The sequence below is a fragment of the Xenia sp. Carnegie-2017 genome, unplaced genomic scaffold (assembly GCF_021976095.1).
Source record: "Xenia sp. Carnegie-2017 unplaced genomic scaffold, XeniaSp_v1 HiC_scaffold_19, whole genome shotgun sequence".
Classification (NCBI taxonomy): Eukaryota; Metazoa; Cnidaria; class Anthozoa; order Malacalcyonacea; family Xeniidae; genus Xenia; species Xenia sp. Carnegie-2017.
Window position 1 is genome coordinate 7734955 of NW_025813481.1, and position 27448 is coordinate 7762402.

The 27448-nt window shown below is 36.8% G+C and overlaps 7 protein-coding genes and 1 long non-coding RNA gene across 9 annotated transcripts; 5 read left to right on the plus strand and 3 right to left on the minus strand.

Annotated features, from left to right (window-relative positions):
• The first annotated feature begins 704 nt into the window (after positions 1-704).
• Positions 705-2745, plus strand: LOC124439569 (myb-like protein X). Its single transcript, XM_046989828.1, has 4 exons — positions 705-890; positions 1195-1942; positions 2153-2323; positions 2418-2745. The coding sequence occupies exons 2-4, from the start codon at positions 1222-1224 to the stop codon at positions 2579-2581; spliced, it is 1056 nt and encodes a 351-aa protein (XP_046845784.1). The 5' UTR covers positions 705-890; positions 1195-1221; the 3' UTR covers positions 2582-2745.
• A 1260-nt stretch (positions 2746-4005) lies between these two features.
• Positions 4006-5090, plus strand: LOC124439392. Its single transcript, XM_046989616.1, has 3 exons — positions 4006-4259; positions 4442-4679; positions 4778-5090. The coding sequence occupies exons 1-3, from the start codon at positions 4034-4036 to the stop codon at positions 5088-5090; spliced, it is 777 nt and encodes a 258-aa protein (XP_046845572.1). The 5' UTR covers positions 4006-4033.
• A 1082-nt stretch (positions 5091-6172) lies between these two features.
• On the plus strand, positions 6173-8145 carry LOC124439393 (acanthoscurrin-1-like). Its single transcript, XM_046989617.1, has 3 exons — positions 6173-6390; positions 7174-7353; positions 7766-8145. Exons 1-3 carry the CDS (start codon positions 6291-6293, stop codon positions 8143-8145), a joined length of 660 nt encoding a protein of 219 aa, XP_046845573.1. The 5' UTR covers positions 6173-6290.
• Positions 8146-9601: 1456 nt separating this feature from the next.
• On the minus strand, positions 9602-10717 carry LOC124439394. Its single transcript, XM_046989618.1, has one exon. It carries the CDS (start codon positions 10715-10717, stop codon positions 9602-9604), a length of 1116 nt encoding a protein of 371 aa, XP_046845574.1.
• A 4186-nt stretch (positions 10718-14903) lies between these two features.
• On the minus strand, positions 14904-15876 carry LOC124438831. The gene is made up of 2 exons (XM_046989045.1): positions 15692-15876; positions 14904-15361 (listed from the first exon to the last, which is right to left on the minus strand). Exons 1-2 carry the CDS (start codon positions 15810-15812, stop codon positions 15093-15095), a joined length of 390 nt encoding a protein of 129 aa, XP_046845001.1. The 5' UTR covers positions 15813-15876; the 3' UTR covers positions 14904-15092.
• Position 15877: 1 nt separating this feature from the next.
• LOC124438829 lies at positions 15878-18516 on the plus strand. Its single transcript, XM_046989044.1, has 5 exons — positions 15878-16055; positions 16347-16568; positions 16990-17085; positions 17211-17471; positions 17875-18516. The coding sequence occupies exons 1-5, from the start codon at positions 15989-15991 to the stop codon at positions 17976-17978; spliced, it is 750 nt and encodes a 249-aa protein (XP_046845000.1). The 5' UTR covers positions 15878-15988; the 3' UTR covers positions 17979-18516.
• Positions 18361-27069, minus strand: LOC124438828 (F-box/WD repeat-containing protein 7-like). 2 transcript variants are annotated; one of them, XM_046989043.1, is made up of 20 exons: positions 26758-27068; positions 26149-26214; positions 25919-26056; positions 25492-25536; positions 25139-25212; positions 24788-25027; positions 23857-23954; positions 23256-23338; positions 23090-23188; positions 22502-22692; positions 22335-22397; positions 21639-21690; positions 21089-21160; positions 20970-21001; positions 20815-20896; positions 19633-19755; positions 19453-19560; positions 19264-19355; positions 19070-19177; positions 18361-18945 (listed from the first exon to the last, which is right to left on the minus strand). In XM_046989043.1, exons 1-20 carry the CDS (start codon positions 26902-26904, stop codon positions 18750-18752), a joined length of 2109 nt encoding a protein of 702 aa, XP_046844999.1. In that variant the 5' UTR covers positions 26905-27068; the 3' UTR covers positions 18361-18749. The 2 variants fall into 2 exon arrangements, 1 of the variants encoding a protein (XP_046844999.1); XR_006946172.1 differs by lacking the exon at positions 18361-18945 and having other exon boundaries at positions 19166-19177; positions 19264-19345; positions 26758-27069.
• On the plus strand, positions 22509-23675 carry LOC124438832. Its single transcript, XR_006946173.1, has 2 exons — positions 22509-22623; positions 22925-23675. It is a non-coding gene; the product is annotated as an uncharacterized LOC124438832 (long non-coding RNA).
• Positions 27070-27448: the final 379 nt, after the last annotated feature.

Here is a 27448-nt window from a genome sequence, read left to right on the forward strand (position 1 = left end):
CTCACACCCCTCTCTCCCCCTTCCATCGAGAGTTTTTCTATCCTTTGTACATGGGTGCACGTGTTTTTTTTGTGGGGGTGCTCACACCCCTCTCCCCCCTTCCATCGAGAGTATTTCTATCCTTTGTACATGGGGGACACGTGTTGTTTTTTTTTGTGGGGGTGCTCACACCCCTCTCCCCCCCTTCCATCGAGAGTTTTTCTATCCTTTGTACATGGGGGCACGTGTTGTATTTTTTTGTGGGGGTGCTCACACCCCTCTCTCCCCCTTCCATCGAGAGTTTTTCTATCCTTTGTACATGGGTGCACGTGTTTTCTGCTCACACCCTCTTTCCATCGAGAGTATTTCTATCCTTTGTACATGGGGGACACGTGTTGTTTTTTTTTGTGGGGGTGCTCACACCTCCTCCATCGAGAGTTTTTCTATCCTTTGTACATGGGGGCACGTGTTGTATTTTTTTGTGGGGGTGCTCACACCCCTCTCCCCCCTTCCCATCTTTAGCGTTAAAAAATAGTCTCCAATTTTTTTATGAGAGAACCTGCTTCCTTATACTTGAGAACACGAGTATTTACTCGTTTAATGTCATTTGTTGAAAATTGCGCACTTCATCCATCGTCGTTTTCTCACGGTTGTTTTACATAAATCAGTTCATAGATCAAAGTTGACATTTTTACTCGGCTGGTACCTGTTCTTCGCTTTGTTAGTCAAAAGAAATTTCTTATTGAAATTATCGCGTTGTTGTACGGTCCCAGCTAAATCGCTTTAATTCGACATGAAATCTCTACTTATTTCGTTGGCTTTTATTGTCGTGATGACTTTGTGTGAAGGACTACCATTAGGTGATAGCTTGACACGGATCGATGAAGAACTGAACGAGCAGATGGGCAAAGGTATGTGATGTTTGATGGAGTTCCTTTTATAAATCCAACTTACGCTGAAGTGAAAAGCCAATGAAATACGACCTAAAGTTATAGCGTTTTCTCTTATGCATGTTGCTTTGCGTTCTGCCTAAGTAATCAATTGTTTGTTTATGTATGTATTAACTTGCTAACAGATGTATAAACATCATTTCAAAGCCTTATATTGCGTAATTGTAACTATATTACTTTTTATGATCCCGAACGTGACTTACGCAAAAAGGGCTGCGATAGCTATGTGTTCAAGTATTAAGACTACACTTGTCAATCTCCATAGATTTCGACGGCATGTCTGTGGCCATGAATGCTGAAAGTTCAGAAAGTGCGGACGTCAGCACGACCAAAAAAACCGAGTATCGTCGAGTCTCGGTCCAAACAAAGGGAATCGAAACAGCAGGAAAACAAACCTGCATCACAGGTCGGTTTGTACGAATCGAAAAAGGAAGATGACTTGACGGAAAAAAGGCCGCAACAAGCGAAAGGCGAGCTTGAAGTCCCCAGTAATGAAGAATCTACCGTTGAGGAATCTTCGAGAGATAATGAAAAGATCCATGGAAAAAACAGTGAGCAAAGAAATGAAAATCAAAAGGACAATGTCGTGGAAAAGGATGGTGAAAACGAGAACGAGAACGATTCTGACGCTAAAAATGACGACGAATTAAAAAGGAAGACTGAGGAAAAGGATGACAGTAAAGAAGATGAAATTGATGAAACACAGAAACAAGATGAGCAAAAAGAAAGCGACGATGAGCAAAAAGACAACGAAGATGAGCAAAAAGACAACGAGAACGAGCAAAAAGACAACGAGGACAAGCAAAATGACAACGAAGATGAGCAAAATGACAACGAGAACGGACAAAAAGACAACGAAGATGAGCCAAAAGACAACGAAGATGTGCAAAAAGACAAAGAGGAAGGGCAAAAGGACAACGAAGAAGGGCAAAAAGACAACGAAGATAGGCGAAAGGACAATGAAAATGTGGAAGAAAAAGAAAGAAAAAACGAAAAGAATGAGAAAGAAAGAAGTAAGTGTTTTTGCATTTTGAACAGATTATTTATACATGTGCCACTGTGTAGTGATTTGTTTGATTTTAGTGTGAATTTTATACATTTTTACGCTTTTTTTGGTGTGAAGTATATATTTTTACAATTTTTGCACATTGTGTAGCATTTCCACCTTAACCAAATAAATGCTACATACTTATTATTAATTTGCTCTCTTTCTTATCTTAAAGAGCTGACCGGTCAGCAACTAAAAAACGAAAAAGCAATGAATGCTAAGCGTTTGGGGAATTTCTACGATATCTATCCTTATCCATTATGGCCCATAGATTACGGCTTAACCTATCCTATGCAATATCCTGGATATCCTTTGTATCCAATATTTGTCGTTCCCAAACCCGATGGTAGGTTGTTCTTGTGTTTTATTGATCGTGTAGAGCAAAGATCCCTTCTCAGACATGTTTCTAGTTTGACTGATTGAATGTTTTATGCCTTTAGACGAAGAAGACAAAGATAAGGAAGAGGAAAAGCCGGTGGCAAATAACGAGAAAGGATCGAAGAGGCATTTTCTTTATGGTTCACCATCTTTATACCGCAATGGTTACGGTTATGCACGCCGTTACGGCTATCTCAATGGACCACATGCTTTTCCTGTTTATTAATTTTCCCTGCACTATTTTTAATCAATTCCGTAACATTAAAGCACACGGCAAGACTTAGTCTATAAACAGTAGCGCGTCGCCTGATTCCTATAGAGAAGCACACTATTAGCGACAAGCATCATGATGATGATGATGATGATGATATAATTAAATTTTATTTCCTAGCTTGTTTCGTGTTTTTTTTTGGGACAGCTGGTTTTTACGTTTATTTCTTCTTTAGGGTAACTTTAAAGATGGCGAAGAACTTATTTTCATATAGTTTCATGATAACACCATAGATATCAAACATTTCAAAATAAAGGATCATTTTTTTACAAGTAAACCTGTTTTCAGGCATGCTTTATGCCCTCTTCAGTGTTGTGAAATGAGCAATTATTTACAAGTATTATCACGAGACTTAACTTGTTTATATCAAATTACTGAAAAGTCTACAACTTGTAAATAGAATTAATCGCTTATTCCACTGTACTGGAGATGACATTAACACGCAGGAACATGTTCACTTTGATAAAAACCATTATCGTTTATTTAAAATTTCTGTTTATTGTTATGTTCACTTGTTCTTCGAGTCATCAAAACTTTTCGTGCATCTTTTCGTCCAGTTTTGCTGACGTTGTTTTTTATGTTCCTCCACGCATCCTGAGAACATTGAAAATTCTGCTATATATTAAGATAAAAAATCTCATTATTTGCAGTTAACATCGTGTTTATCATCCAAACTTTGAGCAACTTGCATTGGAATTTGAAATTCTCTCTTTTTGTCGGGATACCATAGAATTTGTGGCCCAATGAAGAGAATACTACCTGGTACCCATTTGTGCGTATTTTTTTCCATTTTCAGCGAAAAGGACGCGGCCATATATATGGACTTTCATTCGAGAATGTGGTTCATCTTTGAGGTCGACATCTGAAGATTTTCAATGTTTCAAACAACGAAGTTGTAGAAAAATAGGTTTCACTCTCGTCTCATTCCCATCACTCATTTCTTGACTATTTTCATGCACGTATGCTTCTGAAATGCAATTTTGTTTTCAACGCGTATTTCTGTCAATAAATTCTATTTTATTAAGCGTTCTGAATCTTGTATTAAAAACAAATTCATGGTAAACTGATTCTCTTTCCTGCAATGTACATTGGATTACAACCGACGTAAAAAATCTTGGTGTTTTTCCAATCGTGCTCCAAATTTTTTTATCTTTAGTCACCTTAATATTATTTCCATGGTTTTCAACTGTGTTCTGTTGTGAAAGAAGATTCATCACTTCCCCAATAAAGAACATAGACAAATACAAATTGCCTGGAATCCACGGCACTGTAAGACCACCATATCCAATTTTTCCAATGAGGCTTTGTTCATCTTTGTGGAACAGGTATATGCTTCGCTTCATTTATCCTTATCTTTATTCAAAAGGATATTTGACCTTGTGATGTCTTTGATAAATCTTTGAAAATATGGCTCTCAAACTCATTTTGCAAGCGTCAGGTTTATTGATGTTGCTACTCGTGCTAGCTGGAGCTCGTTCGCTCGACCCTGGTCGCAAAAAGAAGAAGTTTCATACAGATGCTTCAAGATGGAAACAAAAGATAGATGGTTGGAGTCCCTGGCCATTTTTACCGAGTCCTGGAAGACGTCATGGTGCTAATAATTTATATCCATTTATGATCATATCACCACCAGGTGAGAGAGTTACGATTCAATGGAGAACATTAACATCAATCTTATTTATTTTCTTTCCTCATATATGTATCCATAATTATCTATTTATTTCTATTTTCCAATCCTTCATTACCGTACGTTATCCATGTTTCAAATTTTTCAAGCCAATTGCCAGTTAGCATGATTCCTTTTTTCATGTGTAGGGAAGTCAAAAAAGAACGAAGATCATTCATTTGATGAAAGAGGAAGCAAGTATTTTTCACGTCGTCACGGTTTGCAAAATACCTCGCGGAAAAACGTTGGTGGCTACCTTCCGCTGTACGACGTTGTTCGGTGCAATTATCCTGTATATCGGCCATTGTTTATAAGCTATTTTAGAAGCCATTTTATGGAAGACCCCAGTTACCCACTTTTCTTACCTCCTTTTCTTCCTAGTAAAAGGTATGTCATTTTCAATGATGTTGTTTTGTCCTTATTCTTACCATGTTTCTTTGATGTTTTATGCATGTGATCACCTTTTAATATGTTCTCCCTTGTAGATCTCACAACAAAAAATTGGGATTCTTACGAAACTTAAATGAAAAAAGACAATTTGTGCCACGTCATCATTGGGCATTCAGCCAATGGCCATTCGACTCGCACGAGTATGCGCAAAATACAGATCCCATCTCCCTCTCAAATCATCCTCATCTTCCAAGATGTGGACCAGTGGAGTGGGGAGGTGCAGGACCTGGCTCTCATTGGGCTAGAAATTGTCAGGGTTTGCTCTCACCTTTTGGTATTGGACTTGCCCCTCAAATGAGTGGTCAAGGTTGTAGTAGTTTTGCCGTGCACCTACCTACAGGTTTTTGATCTCAACTATCGTAAAGATCAAATTAAGGAGAATTTTCCTTGAATATCTATGGAAATCAGCATTCTGTGGACTTAAGCCTCACTTGGATGTCGTGTTCAGTGTTAATGACGGAAAGAATTGTGCAACCGGGTGACGTCATGCTATAATTCGCTTTTTTTGTTCGCCAACATTGAGGCCATGGATGTCTTAACCATTTTCATCGTATATAACGTTTGTCGTTGGATTGACTCTTTTGAGGCTTCCTACATGTAATTTTTTCGATGTCGTAAAGCTTTTATTGCTTTGGTTGAGTTTCATGTAAACACAGTGTTGTATTGGTGGTATGCAACCATTCCCCTGAGAGCAAGAGAAAAACCGAATGTTCACCATGTTGGATGAAATTTGCATTGTAAATAAGGAAAATCCTTCGTTAAAATCATCCAACATAGCGGCTATGACGTAGCTTGCATACCAAGAATTGCCAAAATTATATCAATGGGGGGGGGGGCTCTATTTCATGTATTATAACTACTGCTGGCTCTCTGATACATATTTACCGATATCTGCTACCAATACTCTGCAAATGAAATGATAGTATACAATAGAATATCAAAAACCGCACAAATAAAATGAATTCAAAGAATGCAAAGCAAAACTGATTGAATTGGCAAACTACTGATGACTGAGTGCTTTTTGTTTTTAATATGCTACCCAGACAGTGTGTTCCCCACAAAAATCAATCTATAGGAATCATTTCGTTCTGCTAAACGCACGTGATTACGCGCAAGGAAACTAAAAAGTAAATTATGTTTGTGTAAAGTTGTGTGGACACAAGTTTCCTTGTGTGCAATCACGTGGTTTTAACAGCTGTAAACAATGAGATTATTTCTATTGTGCACTTTACTCGAGGGGAACACCTACAATTAGACAAATCCTCGTATTGATACCCCGCCATCAAGCGCTACGGTCAAACAATATGCAATTGAAATGACCGAAAAGCGTGTCCGCGTGATTTATGAAAGTTAAAAAGCGTTTTTTGTGACACCAGCAGTTTTTGTTAAATCGTAATGACTAACACCAGAAATTATAGCACGCTTGGTTACTCAATAGGAGCGCAATGTCACATAGGCTTATGACTGAGAAAATGCTTACAAGTCCAGGTTTGTTTGCGATTGTTTGATGTGTTTGTTTTAAAACGGCAGACGTTTTTCTTCGATTAAATGAAAGCCCTGGAATGGTTAGTTCTTGTATGCAGTATCTTCTCGAAATGGTGCCATTTGGGTCTATGCATACCCCTAAAAATCGCTTTGAAAAATGAAGGTAAACCGGTTTCATTTGTTTTACCTTAGTGCAAAATTGCTTGCTCTGTAAATGCACATGGTAAATATCTTTTATCTCATTAATAAATACGACAATATGTCGAAAGAATAATCGTGTACTGTACTTAAGTCTGTATTCGAAATTTTTCGGAATAAGAGCAGTAAAGTGAACGATTTGAACTCGGAAGTATTATTAGATGTTTGCTGATGTAGATCGTCCACGTTAGGGGAGACATGACAAGCACTGTTTGTGTAGATTTTGACAGCCTTTCTCATGACTCCACTAACATGGACGATCTACATTTGGTCAGAATGACAGTGTTGTCTTGCTACTCTTAATATTGAAATTATGATGATGGCCTTGTTACTGTTATCTTGAAAAATTTCTGTAAATTGTTTTCCTTTGCCAATATGAACGTTTGATAGCATTTTGAACATATTTGTCAAGATGTGTCTTGAATCACGTGTTTTTGTTTTGTTGCTGTGCCATCAGAGAATTTCACAACATTTCCTAAGCAAAATCATACAAAGCAAGAAAATTTTCCTATGCAAAGCGTAAAGCTTTCGGAGAACATTACCCGAAATGCATCTTCGCGTGCGAATAATTCTGGCGCTTATGCTGAGTTGACAAAAATGCCCAGTAATCCCGTTAAGACCCCCCTGATAAAGACACCTATCAGTGACACCTTAGTCCCTCCCAGTCCAATTGAAGCGTCAAGTTCATCACCAAAGACACGATGTATCTCAAGTTCTTATGAACCAGAACTATGTTTACCTGATATAGTTCAACCCTGTGGCCTGGAAAACAGCGCGGACTGGGGTCTGGGACCTTGTAGCTCTTTTGACACCGGGATGCCAGCTCTCCATCCTCAGACGGGCAGTTCGCCAGTCGGCACTCGATGGAAAATGACCAAAACTGGCTACATTCTTGATTTGCTGAAACAGTGTACGACTAGACCATCGAGTATGTGAGATTAAATTGATCAATGTTTTGTATTTCAAAGTGATATAAACCATTAGTGTGGCAACTGATAAAGTTGTAAAACATGAAATGTTTACCGTCCTCCAAAGTTAAACCCACGTATGAGCATTTCATTACAGACCTAGCAAATTGCCTTATATCAATACGTTTTGTGTCCGTTCTTAGTGCGCTACTTAAACGAACCCACTCTTTGGTATTAATTTCAGTTTTCGTATGAGAAAATTTTTGACGTATTGATTACATTGCCAGTTTAGCCGAAACTTCAACATTACTTGAAGATGATGAAATATTATCTACTAAGTTTCATCAAAAATAGTTTTGAAAAAGTGTTTTGACTATTGTTGAATAACATTTTTATATTTTTCTTCGGTTTCACATGATTGCTATTGTTTAGATGAAGAATGCAGATTCGGGGGATGTGAATCTTTTGGGAACTTCTTTGAGGATGATGAAGGAGGCGGAGGTTTTGGTCTTGGTGGAGGAGTGGCTGGTGGTGGTGGTGGAGGAATGGCTGGTGGTGGTGGTGGAGGAATGGCTGGAGGTGGTGGTGGAGGAATGGCTGGTGGTGGTGGTGGAGGAATGGCTGGTGGTGGTGGTGGAGGAATGGCTGGTGGTGGTGGTGGAGGAATGGCTGGTGGTGGTGGTGGAATGGCTGGAATGGTGGATGATGGTGGTGGAATGGATGGGTGGATGGCTGGTGGTGGTGGAAGACTGGTGGTGGTGGAAGGTGGTGGTGGAATGGTGGTGGTGGATGGTGGTGGTGGCGGTGGATGATGGTGGTGGTGGTGGTGGTGGAGGATGAATGGTGGTGGTGGTGGTGGTGCAGGATGGTGGTGGTGGAATGACTGGAGGAGGTGGTGGATGGATATGGGAGGTGGCGGTGGTATGGCAGGTGGCGGTGGCGGTGGCGGTGGCGGTGGTGGTGGTGGCGGTGGAATGGCAGGTGGAGGTGGCGGTGGAATGGGTGGTGGCGGTGGAAATGGCAGGTGGTGGTGGAATGGCACCCAATTTCCTCAATCATTCGAACCAATATGGAATGTTGGACGTGCGAATATTTTCAATAAAACGAATGTACGACGACAACGCCCTGAACGTTTGTGCGCTTTGCTTCGTAGACATTTAAATCAAGCTGGCGGTAACTTGTGATTAATTTTTTTTTTGTGATTAAAGGTTTTTATTATTCATCTTCAGATTAAAAAGTACGATGAATTTACATTGATTTTCTATATATTAATCATAGTATACTAAGAATTACATGTTAACTTTATTATATATATATTTACAAGATCTAGCAATAAAAGATTGTTTATGACGTTTGGTCCGAGATAAAATACTATAAGTTTTGCTTTTACGCAACTCGTGCGAATTTTCTTTAGGATAAGGTACTAAAAATTGGCATGGATGATCAGGTTCCTCTATAATCCTTTTGATCTCTTGGGTAGTTGCTAGTTCACGTCTGCTTTTCAAGGAGGGCAAGTAGTTTTTATCTAGTTGTAAAATTTTTAAACTTCTTCTTTGTACACGTTCAATTTCTTGCTGTAAAAAATGTGGAAGTCCTGCCCAGACTGCCGATGCATACTCTAATACTGGTCTTATTTTTGATGTATATGTTAATAATCCAACATCTGAAGGTAATTGAGACTTCCTACAAAGTCGAAGATGATATAGTCTTTTATTTGCCTTGCTTGTAATTTGGTGTACATGTTCATTCCATTTAAGATCATTTTGACATGTTACGCCAAGAAGTTTGAAATTAGTAACTCTTTCTATTTCTTCTTCTCCAATAAATAGGAGGGTGGTTCTTGTATTGAGTTCGTAAAGCATATCCACATATCCTTTGTTTTTCGGATTCAGAGCCATTCTGTTATTATCAGCCCATTTCCGTAATTCGTCGATTACTTTTTGCATGGAACTGCATTCACCTCTTTCGACAATCTGGTTCTGAGTGCAATCATCCGCATATTTACATGTATTAGCATCTATTTCTTTAGGAATATTGTCCTCTAAATCATTTATATATACATTAAAGAGCACTGGTGATATGACAGCGCCTTGTGGCACGCCCAAAGGGCAAGGTTGGATGGATGACATGGCTCCTTGTAGGTTGACTTGTTGCGTTCTTCCTGTCAAAAAACTTCGAATCCATTGCCAGAAAGACTTATTAATTTCCATAGATGCTAATTTTGTAGTAATATATTGTGATTCACCATGTCAAACGCCTTTCGAAAATCTATAAATAATACGTGAACTCCTTTCTACCTAATTGAGAATTATCTGTTGCATTATACCAATTTTGTGTCATAGATATTAGAGCAGATACAGTAGATCGGCCATGAGTAAAGGCATGTTGGTTAGTCTTTATTTTGAAATCTGATTTATTCAAATGGAGTTGAAGTTTGTCTATTACTTTAGCCATTTGAGGAAGGACAGATATAGGTCTGAAGTCATTTTCAACATTGCTTGGATTATTAACTTTAGCAACTGGAGTTATTAGTGCATGTTTATATTGGCTGGGGTACTTGCATTGTTTTATACTTGTGGTGACTATATTGTGTACGACTGGTGCAAGATCTTCGCAAAAACGTTTAAGTATCCATGCCGGAATTTTGTCATCACCTGTTGCTTTTCTAGGATTTAGGTGCTGTAGACAGCTCTTGACCTGTCCAATAGATGGTAAAGGAGGTTTAATATCCTTAAGCGTTTGGTTGATCAAGTTATCTTCAATTTCGTAGTTGGGTAATTGGTTTAACCAAGGTTTTGTAAAGACTTGTTGTAATTTTTCAGCTAGTTCCAGTACATTTTCATCGTAAACATTTCTTTTTACATTATTCCCGTTATTAATTCCCAACATTAAGAAGATTGATTTATACCATTTTTGAGGGTTAGTCGTACGAAAGTCTTTTGCTTTTCGTTTGTAATATGAAATTTTGGCGTTGTTTATAAGTTTTGAGACATCAGAACATAGTTTTTCATAACGTGCTTGATTATTACATGAGAAAGCACGTTGTCTGGCTTTGATCTTTGATTTTATAAAGCTTGTCATCCAAGGTTTATCTGAAGTATGCATTCGTACTGTTTTTTCAGGAATAGTTTCATCCATAATACTAAGCATCATTGAGGTAAAAGCATTTACTTTTTCATCTACATCTTGTACATTAAAGACCTCCGACCAATCTTCAAGAATAAGTTTTCTGCATAAGACATTTACTTTTCCAGGTGATAAGAGTCTTACCTTTCTGGGAATTGTTGGTGCTTTTTCTTTCTGTTTTGGCACTAATAGAAGGCAATTGTGATCAGAACGTCCCAATGGTGGTAGATGCTGTGTTGGTTTATACATATCTCGCATATTTGTCAAGACTTGATCCAAAACGTTTTTTCCTCTGGTTGGGTATAGGATAGATTTTTTTAAATTGAAGCAATCAATTACATAGATTAGTCAAGTTTAATTTATTGAAGTCTCCAGCAACTATAATTGCAGAGGATGGACGTTTACATAGCAACTGATCTAAATTTTTGATGAGATATTCAATCATATCATGTTCTTTTTCGGCACTTTGTCCAGGTGGATAATAAATAACGACGATAATAATTGCACTAAATGGGCGAGGCGTTCTTTTTGGTTTAAGCACTAACCATAGCACCTCTTTATCATTGTCTTCATCAAATAACTTACGACTAACAGGTATACTTTGATGTACATAAGTAAGAACTCCTCCGCCAAGGGTGGGTCTGTCTTTGCGAAATATTTTGTATTCATCATTAATCGATATTGCTGTGTCTGGTATATTTGGAGAAAGCCAGGATTCTGTAATCAGTACAACTTCAGGACCATTATTCATGACGACTCCATGTAGTTCATCAATTTTATTAGTTATATGACATGCATTTGTGAGCAAGATTGTTGGGAGAAATGTTTTGACTGGATCATTACTATTAGTTATAATTTCTATACAGTTGCATTTGCCATAATTCGTATTGTATCCCTTATTTATTTTAATATGTTTGATTGGTTTTCTCTGGGTCATACGAACGTCAATGGAGAAGATGTTATCATTGGTTGTGTAATCTGATGCAATTAAGCCACGATGCATTCGATCCATTTTCCTCCCAAGCTTAGCCCCGAAACCAGTCCTATACTGAGAACAAACGTCAACATGCGGTTCAACAGTAGTTATTTTTCGTTCAGTGTTTGATGAACAAAGTGTAGGTATGTTAACCATTCTTTTGCTTTGTTCTTCCTTTTGCAAGATGTCTGACAATCGTAATTCAAAAAAGCTTGTTTGCGAAGATCTTGGTGATGTGAGTGTGTTGGGGGATGATGGTAATACCGAAAAGGGGTACTCTTATCATAAAAATTGTTTTTCTTTGTACTTTTAGAAGGTGTTTGAGATGGTGGATATTTAATGGCGTTAAATTTGACTTGATAATTACCATCCTTGGTGTTGTTTTGCTTTGAGTTTTGGAAAACAGTAGTAGGACTCGGCAGTTGCTCGATGTTAATTGTTGTAAGCGATGTTAAATTTTGTTTTTGATCAGAAAGGACTTCATGAGTTGTATCAACTGGGTTTGATGACTTCTGTTCCAGATGGATAGTAGCAGCAGAGTTGTTTATCTGGAGTTGTTCCATGCCGGCATGATTTGCAGTATACTTGACATGTTGTTTTTCACGATATTTATTCATTTGCATTGAAAACTTGTCATTGAAATTTTGTTTGTTATTAATTGTAGTATAATTTTGTAGGGTAACGGAACAGTTTTTCGCCTTGGTGTAATTATTTTTGTGTTTGGCACGATATATTTCTAGTTGATCATCAAGAGAGTTAAGCGATTGTAATGGAACAAAATTATTGCAAATTTTAAATTCATGTCTATTGTTTCTAGTTTCAATAGCTAGGTCAGTCTTTTTGTTTTCAAATCTGTTTTTTAACATTAATACATCCGTTCTAAGCTCTTTAATTTCCAATTCAAGTTTGATATTTTTATCCTTTTGTACTTGCAACTCTGTTTGCAATGCCCTTATATCATCTATGAGAATTTGAGCCTTTGCTTCGGAGGGAAAAGATTGGGTATTTTCCAAAGTTTGAAGTGCATCGACTCGGCTTTGAAGAATTTCGATATCAAGTTTAATATCTTCGACACACTCTTTAATGTTAACATTCGACGATTTAGGTGTCATTTCACCTGAGGCTTGGGAAGGAATACGTTGTAAACATCTACAACATACCTTTGTATTAGCTTTAAATTCCTCCAAAGTTGTAGATACACACATTTGAATTAGACAATATCTTAGTTGATTACCGCTTTCTCCTTGAAACATCAATGTATTCTGTCTACCACAGTACCAAGTACAAACCAGATCATTGCTTGAACCGACAAACTTTTTTGAACTACCTCCCGGTGATGACCATTTACCTCGTTGATCAAGGCTATTTTCGAAAAAATCCTGCAGTGTTTTTAAACAATTTTGCCATTTTAATCGTTTTCCATCATAAGCAATACATTTAGAAGCTTTAAAACTATAAATTCTTTCTATATCACAATTAAGATTACATTTATCGCGAGACAATAAAACACAACCTTCCGCCATGTTTGAAAGCGTTCTGGCTTCAACTTCAGAAACATTCAGGAAAATTTTTTTAAAGATCTTTCGAAGTTGCCAAATGACGAAATATTTCAGAATATCTGGAAGTCCGATTCTACAGGGCCTTTAACAGATGGAAGGAATCCATATGAAAAAGCTCTTGACTTCAACACTGCAATTCTTTCAAGGCCTTGGGACGAGTACTCATTTCAAGATGTTGATGCACGATTCAAAGAAAACAATGATGGCACAAAAGAACAAATTGGCAGATTATTTACACATCTGGGTGAAGAAGACCAGTCTTTTGACTCGTCTAGATTGTATGAAACTTCCCGTAATATGCGAGATAATTATAGAACCTACTACGAGGCTGCGAGTGATTATGGGATTCCTGTTCAAAACTACCCTTCGGCTCATTTTAACATTTATGACACTGGTAACTCGATGATGCAGGATTATGCAGGATACAGAAGGTCAGTGTGTAAAACTTTATTGGTAAAAGACTAGGATTATGCAGGATACAGAAGGTCAGTGCGTAAAACTTTATTAGTAAAAGACTAGGATTATGCAGGATACAGAAGGTCAGTGCGTAAAACTTTATTAGTAAAAGACTTGTTGAGAGAGCTCATTTTGTGTAAATGAAGTTGAATTACTTAAGTTAAATTCAATGACTAACTTCAATGCATTACACGATTAGTTTTGTTTCGTGAACTAGTCTTCGTATGGAACACAGAGTGTAAAATTTCCTTAAGCATCACATTTTTTTAGATGACTGAAGCATTTGTTAAGTGTGAAAGTATTTGACCAAATAACATAACAGAATGACAGAATTACAATAATTATCGATTTACGTTTGCCCATTCCTTATGCTGCGCTCCAATTACGCCATCATTCAACTCCCCTAATGATCTTGAAAATTACAGGTCGTACATTTTTATAATACTAGCAGTTTTACATTTCCTGCCACACAGTTTAGTTTATAGAAAGTGTGATTTGCGACATAATAATTAGTATGGGAGAGGGAGAGAGGGCGAGTCCATTAAATCGTCTGTGGCACACATATCAGTTTGAGCAAATTTTATTATGAATCGAAATCTGATATTTTGTTGGGTCAAAAACTCCCATTGAATTATGAGACACTTAGTCTGTGTCTATTTGACCATAAGAAATTTTGCAAGGGATAAAACATCTAAGGGAAATCGTAGCCATATGTAAGCTTTAAACAAAGAACATACAATCGTTTATAATATATAAATCCTAACACGGTTTTTAATATGCACATGAAAAACATGTGACTTGGACGAGATTTGAACTCGCACTTTCGGGATACCAGTCCGCCGCTCTACCTGTTGAGCTACCAAGCCCACGATTGAGCTACCAAGCCCACAATCGTTTGGTGGATTATTTTTCCAGTAATCAATCTTTGGTGTGTGTGTGTGTTTGCTCCACATTGATATTATATGATAAAAATAAAATCGCACGTTATCTAGAGGGAAGATAATACGAAAAGGTAACAGGATTACGTCTAGAAATCACAGGAACGACCATTACTCGAACGCAGAAAATGAAAGCAATGGTTTGTTAGATCACGTAAATAGGAAAAAGAAAACTCGCAAATTTTCGAACTTCCTCAAAAAGTTCAATTCACCTGCTTTGAGAAAGGAGAAAATATCTCAAAACAATGGACGTTCTTTTCGGCTTTCATAACATGAATAATCTTTCCACTATCGAATCCGGTCCCTACCCATCGTTTTTCAACGTGAGTTATGGATAATTGATGAATTTACCGCCGATTTTCGGACCACAAGGTATTTTAATGGATATTGCACGCGATACATCATTAAATTAGAGGATAATGAGGTGTTCTGTGTACTTTTACGGTTTGAGACTGTGGAATGGCCACTACATCGTGAATAATTTAACAAGAATAATAAACAACTAAACGTCGTTATTAAAATATTTAAACTTTCTTCAGTTTGCTCAAGAAAATATTAAAACAGTACTGTATTATTAAATTATTATGATCTCATAAACTTAGGCACTTTACGAAGTGATAAAGTGACGGATGTTGATGTATAATATAGGTTTATTGGTTCATTCTATTAAGGATAATGAGGTACATGTGAATTGGCTTTCTGTGTCAATTTGCTCCATTTATAAACTGTTTCCACAGTTTATAGGATCGAATGAACGCTAAATTATCCACGGATCTTTTTCTCTTTACTTTACTGTCATCCTTGGGACATTTTGAAAGCTTAATGTATGAGGGGTCCTTTTCCGCATCCGGGTCTTTTGGTTTCTCATCAAAAGGATCGCAAGGCCACGGGATGCCTGTGATTCGATCATATATCATGGGATAATGTCCGGCTCGGGTAACTTTGTAAGGTGGTATTTTTAACAAATTGTCCTCTTAAATGATAAACAGAAAATATTTCATGAGCTAATAATCAATGCGTGCAAGTTATTGAAACCAAACCAAACATCATAATATTTTAATGAAGAACATATCACAACATTTTTCAATGAAAAATAAAAGCTTTCAAAAAAGCTCCTCATTTGGCCTTCAAGATATTTTCAGTAGCGAAGCCAGCCCGTTTTTTACTCCAACAACTCAAATACTTTTGTGTTCATGTGAAATGGATTATTATTTAGCTGAAAAATTGTCATTGTGGGCCGAGTGATAGTGCGAACTGGCTTTGAGTCACGGAATGTTATATTTTACTAACGAAATCATATTACCATAAGTCACTTCGGCAAGGCTTCTTTGAAAACACATCAACAGAACAAGCAAACGTAAAGCTTTTGAAACCATTTCACCTTTGTTTATGCAAGAAAGACCATTCGACGTTGGCACTAACATGTTGAATTAAACATTCCCTTTGCTTTATTGATCCGAGCGATGTACGGTTCACTTCACTTAAACAAAGAAAAGTCTGCCGTGAACACATAGGAGGCGTTTGAATGACTTTTTTCTTATAATAAACTTGTCTTGGATGTTGATGTGGGTTTTTTTGTGTTGAAATAAAGAGTGGCTAAATGCTGCTGTGTTATTTTGCGGCATTCTTGCTTGTGACTAAATCTTTGTATTTTGCAACTTGTAAAGGTACAGTTTTGAATTTCGCACCTGAAAGTCAGGTGGACGTAATTGACATTTCTTGTCAATTTTTGAGCAAAACCCACTTGCATTCTTTAAATGTTTGCTGTTTATATGTTGAAGAAACTCAGGCAGTATTTCTTCGTTTGGAATTTGAGTTTTTGCACGAAGTAAATAATTCTCGAGGAATGAATGTTGTTGCTCTTGATTTAGCAGTTCTACCTTGATCATTGACCGAATAATTGATGTCTGAATGCGTTTTCTAGGTTTCTAACACTCTTTCATCTTTAAAAATTGCAGAGTTGGAAATAATCGGTAAAAACAGCATGGTTTATGATCCTGTGACAAACCTGCCTTATCCGTGCGAAATCACAGCATCGAAGAAAGAGTTTACAGCAAGGACAAAGATAAAAGGCCTTAAAGGGTTTATGCGATCGAAACGAGCTGACGGGGATAGCATACCGATCAAATTACAGCCTTGTCCTTCTCCAAGTTCAACGCAGGAACATCGTTGGCTTAAAAGTAGGTATATCAATCATGTGATTGATTCACGGGCTAGGGAAGAAATGGGTGCTTAGGTGTTGGGACACCCACAATCTTCGAAGTGTGTGTGTGTGTCCCTTAAAGGAAGGAGACACACAAATTCAGCTTTTCCTGAACGTTAACAATATTTTGAATGCAAGGATTTTACAGTTATAGCAAATTTTCAAAATAATGAACAGGACGTTCATTCCTATACATGAAAGACAAAAATAACTAACATCAAGCTGTTTCATCACCAGTTCAACTTTCTTGAATCGTCACATTGTGAGCATGCGTAATGCGCACAACTTTTAAAAGCTTTCAAAACCCCTGGATTGATAATTGCAGGATTCATTTAGACAAGTCTTGTCAATTTTCTAATCTGTGTCATACATAATATATATGTTTTATTTTATTTTAGCCATGAAAAAATCGGGGGTTTCATTGCTCGCCACACTAAACAACCGCAGCAAACAAAGAAAACTCTCACGGAAGCGAAACGATGTCATTCAAAAAAGTAAATTATTTTGCAAACATCGTGATTATGCTTCTTGACTATTGTAATAAAGCTTTGCATCTTTCTAATATTTCACTATAATTCCTTGCCCAGTCACTCTTTTTAACATAAGTTTATGTTTTTAGTACACGAAAAGGATGCATTGATGCGCGCGCAACTTCATGCTGAAACTGACGTCATTACAGGCCATGGTGTTGGACTATCCGGAGCGTCATTAGGTGTACTAAACATGCTACCTTATGTCCATGCTTTTGATACAAAGACCGGTATGCCTTACGTATGTGATCCTTACAAAAAGGCGCCCGATGATAAGTTTGATAATCGATGGAAAATGGTCGTACCGCCCTGCCCTGATTTTAAGAAATGCTTATTTCCATGGAACGAAGGTGTGTTATTAGTTGGAGGCGGGGTGGGGGGGGGGCAGCGTATATAGAATTCGTGGTTTTGCTCCGTGATCATTTCTACAAAAACTACAGTAAAGAATGAACTTTTTCTATCAACGCATGTAAACAATGGTTTTCGATTGTCTTACCTCTTAAACTGTTCTGATATCATTGTTTTTGTGCGTTTTTGATTTAATTGTTTTTAATAGTTTACGATTTACCTCATTCGTCTTGGAAACAAATCTTAGCTGTCTCTCTGACCTCCATATTCTTTTGAACAACTCTAAGGTTTTCATATGCTTTGGGAGCTTTGATGTAATTCGATGTCGTATGTGAACTTTAAAAATTTTTCAAATATTCCTCCTGCACAGCAAGAACCTAATCACTCATTTGTTAAAATCTTCAGCGAAAGACTGCAAAACATCCGTCGATGATATTTCTCCCGAGTCTCACAAGCGTCGCTGGATTATGAAGAGGGTTGTTTGGCTACCTGTCATGGCATCGACATAAAGACAAGGGTGCTTGAAATATCAGGTACATGTACGTATATAGATAATCGTAGAAATACCCCGATCATCCTTGCGAACCTTTTCAGTAGCATTTTCCATCATCTTGCATGGATTAAGTAATATCTCGTGACTTGAGTTTGCAAAGTGTCCTTGGTAATCGGATTGTGTTTCAAAGCTCAACAAGCTTGCAACATCGTGCCAAGGCTCTTTCCTTTACGCTCTACTTCTCTGCTTTAATTAACGAAGTAATAGCTTTAAGAAAAGGAGCCTGGGTTCGAGATTGAATCAGTCTATTTGGTTACGACGTGCTTGTTGTCTGAAATAACGCCTCGTTTATGTCGAGTTGAACTAAAATGAAAATGAAATGCGTAAAATGTAACAAATAGCTTTGAGAACATGTATATCATTGATAAATTTAAAATAAACAGATAAATTAAATTTACATATTTATACTCTAACAATGAAACATTATTGTGTACATTAAATATTATCATAGATAGAGTTTTAACACTAGTCAAACATTAAACATAGATTGATCACACGCAGATATATAAATTATTGTATATTAATTATGATTAAAATCTTGTGTAGTTTATTCCCCATTCATGCCACGAATGCATGTGTACATTTGTGAGCGATAAAAACCTTGCATCTCTCCTTCCACATGATTATCTCCACATTTATTTGGAAAATTCCCTTTTATTTGTTTTCACATCTTGTTCAAAAAAATCGCATTTAATGTTTGCCCAAAACAGATTGTTTGTTGATGAGTTCATATGAACAGCTGACTTTTTTTGTATCGTTTACGCTTGGCGTTTTCTTCGTTCTGATTAACTTTTTTATTATTGAATAAAAAATTCCACACTTTAATCGAACTGTCGTCACAGGCGCAAATTATCTGAGTGTCACTGACGAAAATTCCATTGACACACGCCTCTCGATCTCCCAAGGTTCTCAAACATGAACCTCTGTTGAAATAAAAAAGGATAGCTGTGATGCTATTTGCTGGATATCAAAGGATCAGCTATCGGAGTGGTCAGAAATGGCATGTAATGGCATTTAGTGAATGATTTGTTTTTGAGTTCATCTTACTTGACTAGGTCCCAGTATTTTATGAGACCATCTTTCCCGGCACTGTAAATGAGCCCTCGTTCCATCTTGCCGCGAACATTTTGAATTCTAAGTTTCACGTCTTCCACTCTACATACATTAAAGAAACTTTCTTTTTTTCCCCATTTCCACGAATGACATGAAGAAATCTCAGTTCTATTTTACGCGTTTTTTACCTTCCTTCATGTCCCCAAAATGTTTTAATCTGTTCGTTATTTTCAATGTCCAACAATAAAACACGATTCCCTACAGCGCAAACTAAAAATCCCTGTGCAGTGAAACGATTGTATTAGTCAATATGACTTGGCGTCATATTCTTTCTTTGTTGACCATTTGCTAACTTTGATCCATCATTACATACTTACTTGGTTGTAGCTCAGACCAGTCACTGCACTTCCTTGTCCCTCGTTCATAATGACCTCTCTGAAGCGTTTCAAACATGTTCCGGTCTGCATATCCCACATTCGTATCATCTGAAATAACGTCACTGTGTATCATGATTTGTTGCATAGAATTGACGTCAGGCTGAGCATGATGTCACTCACTTGATCTCCTGACCCTGTGAAGACTCTGCGATTTTCATTGTCAATGTCAACACAAAGTACGGATGCATTATGACCAATCAATGTTTGCAATAACTGGCATTTACGAATGTTCCATACTTTAGCCTGTGCATTAATAAAATGTTGAGTTAGCTGTCGTATGAACCATCGTGTTGCAAAATGAGGTGTGATTTCCTATTGTGTGCATCGCTCTATTGGACGATGCGCTATTTGCATCATCACGCCTTCCATCCAATTGGACAATGTACGATATTTGTCTTGCTTTGCATCATTCAATTGGATGATGCACTCTATGCATCATGAAGCTTTGCATCATTCTATTGAGCAATGCACTCCATGCATCATCGAGCTTTGCATCATTCTATTGGACGATGCACTCCATGCATCATCAAGCTTTGCATCATTCTATTGGACGATGCACTCTATACATCATCAAGCTTTGCATCATTCTATTGGACGATACACTCTATACATCATCAAGCTTTGCATCATTCTATTCGACGATGCACTCTATACATCATCAAGCTTTGCATCATTCTATTGGACGATGCACTCTATGCATCATCAAGCTTTGCATCATTCTATTGGACGATACACTGCTTTGCATCATTCTATTCGACGATGCACTCTATGCATCATCAAGCTTTGCATCATTCAATTGGATGATGCACTCTATGCATCATCAAGCTTTGCATCATTCTATTGGACGATACACTCTATACATCATCAAGCTTTGCATCATTCTATTCGACGATGCACTCTATGCATCATCAAGCTTTGCATCATTCAATTGCATCAAGCTTTGCATCATTCTATTGGACGATGCACTCTATACATCATCAAGCTTTGCATCATTCTATTGGACGATGCACTCTATGCATCGTCAAGCTTTGCATCATTCTATTGGACGATGCACTCTATGCATCATCAAGCTTTGCATTATTCTATTGGACGATGCACTCTATGCATCATTATGCTTTGCATCATGAGCATCATCCTATTGGTCGATGTACTATGTGAATCACTGTGCTTTGCATTCATTTATTGAGCAATGTGCTATATGCATTGTTTTGCTTTGTATCTTTTGATTGGACGATGTACATTATCATGCTTTGCATCAAGCTTTTGGACTGTGTATTCATGCATCGTTAATTTGAATCATACCGTTTTGTCTCCTGATCCAGAAACTAAAATTTCATCTTTTCTTTGCAAATTCCAAACCGGTCCTCTATGGCTCAGCAATAGTCTATATGATAAAAATAACTTGGCGATAGAAAATCGTGAGAACTTCAAATAGGATGATGTAAAACACGACAAACCTTACACACATTCCAGTTCTAAGATTCCAAACCTGTTTAGTATAAGACACGATTAAAAATCAATGTACGTTTCTGTGTGAATACAAGAAGCACTGGCAAGTATCAAAAAAATAGCATACCCTAATCGAAGCGTCGTGCGAACCACTGATGAGCAATGTTTTCGATAGAAAATTCAAACACCAAACGCCTTTCTACAGCAGGAGAGAAAACGTAAAGTATTGCGATTGAAATTTCATGAAACTTCTTTCCATGTTAGTGGAAGTGGAAATTTAGTTTTGAACTGGAATGGGTAAGTTAGTTAGGTAACTCTAGGGGTCGTATTTCTAAACAAGATTTGCTATCCATGGTGGTTAGAGTGTTGGTCGCTCCAATCTTTTCTAATCGAATATATATTTATGATTACTTGCTTGCTCAATAAAACCTTATTTAATTTTTGCAATAACGCAATCGTAAAGTAAAATGGACTTTTTTCATTTGTGAAAATATCCGGTAAAATAAAGCACCACCACCTACCGAATGACCAGTTAAACGAAAATATCCGGTAAAATAAAGCGCCATTACCTACCGAATGACCAGTTAAACGAAAATATCCGGTAAAATAAAGCACCATCACCTACCGAATGACCAGTTAAACGAAAATATCCGGTAAAATAAAGCACCATCACCTACCGAATGACCAGTTAAACTCTGAATTAAAGTTCCTGTTCTTGAATCCCAGATCCTGTCAACATAAAGTTTTTCATGTCATCTTAAAAGGGAGAGCGTTTACTGCGTCTAAAACAATAATTGTCAAATGCGTAAAAAAAACATCATTATAGAAGACATACTCCAAAACAGAGGCGGATCCAACGGTCGTCAAAATAAATTATAGCTGCTCAATTTCAAAGTATAGAAGACATACTCCAAAACATAAGCGGATCCAACGTTTGTCAAAATAAATCATCCCTGCTCAATTTCAAATTCAAAGTACTTTCAGAAAAACACTGTTGGTTTTGAAATTCTATAGAATACATTTTTACCAATGGACTTGCCTCTAAGTGCTAAGAAATGTATATATATTCCAAAGTGTGCTGCAGTAATTTGTTTTGACGTACCACTGTTCCAAAAAACATCTTTTGTACTCATGATTCAAGTTGCATCAACAAATTAAGAGATAAGATTTACAATCAATATTTCACTCGACTTGATATCGATTTGTAAATCTTGTCTTGAAAATCTTGTTCCTTGTTAATGTAGCTCAAATCTTGAGTTTACAAGATGACGTTTTTTGGGGTATGTTTTCTATTACATTTCTTTAATTTGGCTAATAAAAGTTTTTTAAAGAGAACTTCTCGAGGATCATGAGCATTGTCTTGGGATATTTACTTTATTGTTTTATCATAACCGCCACTTGCAACAAGGTTCTCATACGAGCTCACCGACAGCACTCTGTGGACGATAAAAAATACCGATATAAATGAATGGTTAAGTACTCAAAGTCCCATAAGCCCACGCGACCTGGTGCTCTGTTATTATATACGTAATAATCATACCGTTTAGAATGCCCCGAGAGCTCCTTAAATGTACAACGTCCTCTTGTCCAGTTTGTTTGTAACTCCCGACTTTCTTTGTATATCGTCTTCCAGTGTTTACTATTTGTAAGAGGAACGCCGACGTAAGTGTATGCACATTTTTCTTTCCATATGATGTCGTCACTTGCATTTTCATTCCACGTTCGACAAACCTTACATGCATGGGAAGGTAAATTTACCACATTTAGCCACTGAAGGTATAAAATTTCAAAAACCTCGTGCTGTCCAGGAAACTATTTCCTTGAACACGAAATGACCCAATGGGATGCACTGATACAAGAAGGGCAAAAAGGAAATGATGTGCTGTACATACCTAACAAAATTTCAATTATTTTATTGCAGCTTGTTATATTTGAAAGACTTTTACTTCTTTTTTTTAACTAGCTGATCGATTTTTGGTTTATTACTTACAATATAAGAAATTTCACAAGAATTTGGACTGAATTTAGAAACCATCAACATCATTTCATCCATCTGTATCCATCATTTACCATCCTGATGGTATAAATATGTTTTGCATCTAAATTATATTACATGCTACTTGAATACCTGACTTGCTAGACCCAGTTCCTCAACAGTAAGATGAGAGAGAATCTGACGAGATAAATGACGTGGAAGGAGCGAGATGAAGTCTTTGTACTGCCTTACCTGAAAAGAAACATACCTTTTTTTTTCTTGAATTGCTTAATCAATAGATAAAAGCCATCATGCTTACAGTCATCAATCCTGAGATGTAGATAAGCTCGACTGGCTCCAAAACTTCAAGAAATATGCGGAGAAACTCGTTTTTTTCCCACACTTAGAGAAAAAAGATGAAATTACCTGACTTATTGTTTAAATTAACCTATTTTCCTATCAGTAAAACTGACTGAATCACCATTGCGTGATTGCAAAGATAACTACTATTCTTCTATATTGAATAAGTTTCTACAAATGAACTTTTTCCTCTTTGTAATTAAAAATTTAACTTTTTAGCTTGATAACATCTGTAAATTTAAAAAATTTTCGAACATAATGTATTTAAAGTGTTTTCATAGAGTATAATATCAAACGTTAATATCAAAAGAACAGTTTTTGTTTTGTAATCAAGTTATTTCGGGGAATTGACGAAGTAATAAAAGAAAATGAATCAAAACTAGCTCAAATAGTAAACTTAAAGTTCGAACTTCATTATAGAAAAATATCTTTGGCTTAGCAGTCATATTTCAAGAAAAGTTTGAAAGTAAAGCCATCCGATAGCATGCTTTTTACATGAAAAAACATAATGCTAAAATCTTAAAAACGATGAAATATAGCTTGTAACAATTTTTAACTACCATTTGAATGTTTGGCAAACCATTTTACTGCTGTGCTCATTGAAGCATCATGGGAAGGCTTTCCGTTTTCTTTCTGCAACTTCTTATTGACAACATTTCTATTTGTGTATAATAAATTTCATTGCTCAATTACTGGAAACAGATAAAGTTGTTGATAAAGATAGATTATAGATAAAGGTGACCAGAATGTTGTGATAACCATGACCAGCCGACAATTTAAAAAAATATAGCATAAAGCAAATTCCGAAAAAGCAAGACATCTTGAGATGGCAAAATATGCATCAAAACAAGACGAGAAGTGAACTGTAAATTTTCGACTTTATTTCAAAGTCATCCTCAGACAGAATAAAAGACATCCTCATTCTGTTTGAAGATGACTTTTAAATAAAGTCGAAAAATTACAGTTCACTTCTCGTCTTGTTTTGATTCATATTTTACAATCTCAGTTTCTCAGATGAATCTCTGTAATCAAATGTAATCTCAGGTGAAAGACATCATCATTCTGTCTGAGGATGACTTTGAAATAAAGTCGAAAAATTACAGTTCACTTCTCGTCTTGTTCTGATTCATATTTTGTAATCTCAAGATGTCTTTTTTCTTCGGAATTTGTTTTTTACTATGTTGTGGTAAAGTCTTGGATTTCCTTCACTATAGTGCGAATATGTAACTTATGGAAATTTCTCTACAATATAGCTGAACAAGACTGTTAACTGTAAAGTTTCTACATGTTTGTAAATGTCGATCGTCCAGGTTGGTATAGTCCTGAGAAGGACTGTTTCAACCACAACAAAAACAGTCCTTCTCAGGACTATACCAACCTGGATGATCGACATTTACAAACATGTAACGATACTCCCGGGTTCAAACCATTTACTTTGTAAAATTTCTGATATTCTGTATTTAAATTTTCTCATCCATGGCAAATGTTCACCTGTTACATAAATCCATTGTATTTTTATTTAGCGTATTTCCTCTTATCTCCACGCCACTGGTTTGCATGTGTCTTCGTATCATGTGGTTTGTCAACTGACCCCCAACACATGGCGGGGCAGATTTAACACAAAACACACCTCGACCGTGATGTTTTCTGATGCCAGGAAAGCAGACATCACGAGCACCAGTATGCGATCTCCAAACACCTCTTATAATGTTTCTCTTCTTGATAAAACACCTGCTTTTAAAACACCAAATGGTAAGCACCCTTTAGGTTTGCAATTGCCTCATTCTGCGTTTTGAACGCGCGCTTTTCTTTATTTCCAATTCATGTGAAAACTTGACGTACCTCGATTTGTTTGTTGGCACTGTTTTATCCACAATTGGCAATATAGAGCTCGTTGTCCAGTTTCTAACTTCGTCCTGCGTTTGAGAAATATACTCATTGCCCTGAATGCAATTTCGTCATTTTTTAAAATTATATCGCGCACGTTTTATTGTCTGTAAAAGCTTGCTGTGATTGCAAACGGAATTCATTGCTTGTATTTTTTTGCGTATTTTCAAACTTTATACAAATTAAGCTGCTTATAATGCAGTTAGGTTTTTAGCCAATCACAATAGAGAATGTGTCAGTAACACGAATGTATATATAAAAATTGTCAAATGAATCAAGCGCACTTGATTTTGTATTTGATCTCCTACCTCATTTCTCAAAATTGCGCTTTTGACCAACGGGACTTTTTCTCCCTGGAAAGATTTTGTATGTAGTAACGAATTTGCGAAACATTTTATCGAAATTCTGAGTTTTTTAAGGGTTGAAAATGGGGCTCAATTCAGACTGTACAAATGGTTCGGCTTGTTATTATCCTTGTAAAAACTGTAAAACTTATACTCAGTTATATGTTTCATCATTAAACGAGACAAGGAAAGCAGATAATTCCTTTTTTTTGCCATGAAGTCCATGAATGCATTCCTTCATAACCCATTAAAAAGTAAATGAGGAGATTCGTTTCATGGATTATCCAGTTTGAACTGTAGCTCAGTGACCATTGAAAGATTTTTGTCTAGATCCGTGAGTAGAGGTTGACTGTACATATTCAATCGTTTCGACAACAAACAATAATGTTACCTTTGATCTCAAATATCCTGCACGTCCATGTATTTCCCTTGAAACAGGAATGGAAACGGACTGAAAGCTTGTCTTTAGCAGCTTTGTTTTGAAAAGCGAATTGTACACCAAATCTCGATGAAATGCCGGTTGTAAAACCTTCGAAAAAAACCAATGAATTTTCATTCGACTGAAGCAAGATAATTCGGTCGATGTGCTGTTTTTTTTAAACTTTCGCCCGCCATACATACCGTCCACAAAAATTGAACTTGTTCTTTTTCGCACATTGATAGCAATTTGTCGATGAATGCAAATCTCTGGAAGTATGAACGAATGAAATTGATCTGAATACTGAAAGGTTGAAGATGATGCATGCTTTCGACTTGAGTTGGAAACTTAGTTATTGCAGCTTTGAAAGGTAAGGAGTTTGCACTTTGCATGCAAGGCATTAGATTTGGGATTGTAGTAAAGTGAATGGTTTGAACTCGGGAGTATCGTTACATGTGTGTAGATGCAGATCGTCCATGTTAGTAGAGTCCTGATAAGGACTGTTGGTGTTGATGACTCTGAAGATGATTACCGCTAAGGTTGTCGAAACGTCAGTCAGCACCAACATCAAGAGTCCTTCTCGGGACTCTACTTACCTGGACAGTCTACCTCAAATGAACTTGAAACAGATATTACATCTGTTTCATTATCTCTATGCATCTCGCAGTGTTACATGCAGTTCGATGGTTCACTCAGCAAAATGTAGATAAATTCGTGTGTTGACTGTTGAGGTAGAAAATGGATTTCTAGTGGTTATCAAAAGCCACGAATTTGGTTGACATATGTTCAAACAAAGAAATCGATACATCTACCTCTATTCTTGACCATCTTGCGATCCAACTTCGCAAGTAATCGGTATGTTGCTCAAACTCGACTGTAGATAGCGGCTTGTGCTTCTCAAAAGAAGTAAAACATCCATTGGGAAAAAAATTTTCCTGAACATGTTGTGCTGTCATCATGTTTGGTAGATATGACAGACTCCTTCTTGCGTTACGTTCAAATATTTGAGCAAATGAACTGTCGTGATAACGTTTCCTTATCAATTCGCTCTGTATTGATGTAAATTGTTGCTATTGCATTATAGAAATGTCACAAGCGCTAGGTTTTCATTCATGTTTTATCTTTGGTCAAATAACTAAATCCTCAGTTTTATATGGTTTGATCTTTTGCTTGTGTTGTTAATACGGGAGACTATAATTACACATTGCCTGGCAACACAAGACGCCGAATAAAAGTCGTAGTGATTATAGTGATGTATGTATTATTGTATGAGAAATCAATCAATTATCAATATTGTGCATAGTTTGGTTAATTTTTGTTTGATTATTGTGCGTACGTGAAAACGTTTTCACGGCATTATTTCTGACGTCATATATACTTCGACAAGAGACCAGACCCCCGTCTTTGTTTTGCTTTGATTGCCTCTACTTGATCTTTTGATCTGCTTGTCATTTTTCATGTAATAATGGTCGGGAGTCCGGCGTTACTTTGTGTCATTCACTG

Excerpts from the sequence above, each read along its gene's own strand:
- LOC124438831 (XM_046989045.1), bottom strand. The coding sequence starts at position 15,812 with ATGTTAGTGCCAACGTCGAATGGTCTTTCTTGCATAAACAAAGGTGAA. Across the intron at positions 15,362-15,691 it reads CCTTGCCGAAGTGACTTATG|AGGACAATTTGTTAAAAATA; the intron begins GTAATATGATTT and ends TTATCATTTAAG.
- LOC124439393 (XM_046989617.1), top strand. The coding sequence starts at position 6,291 with ATGAAAGCCCTGGAATGGTTAGTTCTTGTATGCAGTATCTTCTCGAAA. Across the intron at positions 6,391-7,173 it reads AATCGCTTTGAAAAATGAAG|TTCAACCCTGTGGCCTGGAA; the intron begins GTAAACCGGTTT and ends TACCTGATATAG. Across the intron at positions 7,354-7,765 it reads GTGTACGACTAGACCATCGA|ATGAAGAATGCAGATTCGGG; the intron begins GTATGTGAGATT and ends GCTATTGTTTAG.
- LOC124438829 (XM_046989044.1), top strand. The coding sequence starts at position 15,989 with ATGCTGCTGTGTTATTTTGCGGCATTCTTGCTTGTGACTAAATCTTTG. Across the intron at positions 16,056-16,346 it reads GTATTTTGCAACTTGTAAAG|AGTTGGAAATAATCGGTAAA; the intron begins GTACAGTTTTGA and ends TAAAAATTGCAG. Across the intron at positions 17,472-17,874 it reads CTTATTTCCATGGAACGAAG|CGAAAGACTGCAAAACATCC; the intron begins GTGTGTTATTAG and ends TAAAATCTTCAG.
- LOC124439569 (XM_046989828.1), top strand. The coding sequence starts at position 1,222 with ATGCTGAAAGTTCAGAAAGTGCGGACGTCAGCACGACCAAAAAAACCG. Across the intron at positions 1,943-2,152 it reads AAAGAATGAGAAAGAAAGAA|AGCTGACCGGTCAGCAACTA; the intron begins GTAAGTGTTTTT and ends CTTATCTTAAAG. Across the intron at positions 2,324-2,417 it reads TGTCGTTCCCAAACCCGATG|ACGAAGAAGACAAAGATAAG; the intron begins GTAGGTTGTTCT and ends TTATGCCTTTAG.
- LOC124439392 (XM_046989616.1), top strand. The coding sequence starts at position 4,034 with ATGGCTCTCAAACTCATTTTGCAAGCGTCAGGTTTATTGATGTTGCTA. Across the intron at positions 4,260-4,441 it reads TATGATCATATCACCACCAG|GGAAGTCAAAAAAGAACGAA; the intron begins GTGAGAGAGTTA and ends TTTCATGTGTAG. Across the intron at positions 4,680-4,777 it reads CCTTTTCTTCCTAGTAAAAG|ATCTCACAACAAAAAATTGG; the intron begins GTATGTCATTTT and ends TCTCCCTTGTAG.
- LOC124439394 (XM_046989618.1), bottom strand. The coding sequence starts at position 10,717 with ATGCGAGATATGTATAAACCAACACAGCATCTACCACCATTGGGACGT.
- LOC124438828 (XM_046989043.1), bottom strand. The coding sequence starts at position 26,904 with ATGATGACAGCACAACATGTTCAGGAAAATTTTTTTCCCAATGGATGT. Across the intron at positions 23,339-23,856 it reads GTTTGCCAAACATTCAAATG|TGTGGGAAAAAAACGAGTTT; the intron begins GTAGTTAAAAAT and ends TTTTTCTCTAAG. Across the intron at positions 23,189-23,255 it reads ACATCTCAGGATTGATGACT|GTAAGGCAGTACAAAGACTT; the intron begins GTAAGCATGATG and ends GTTTCTTTTCAG.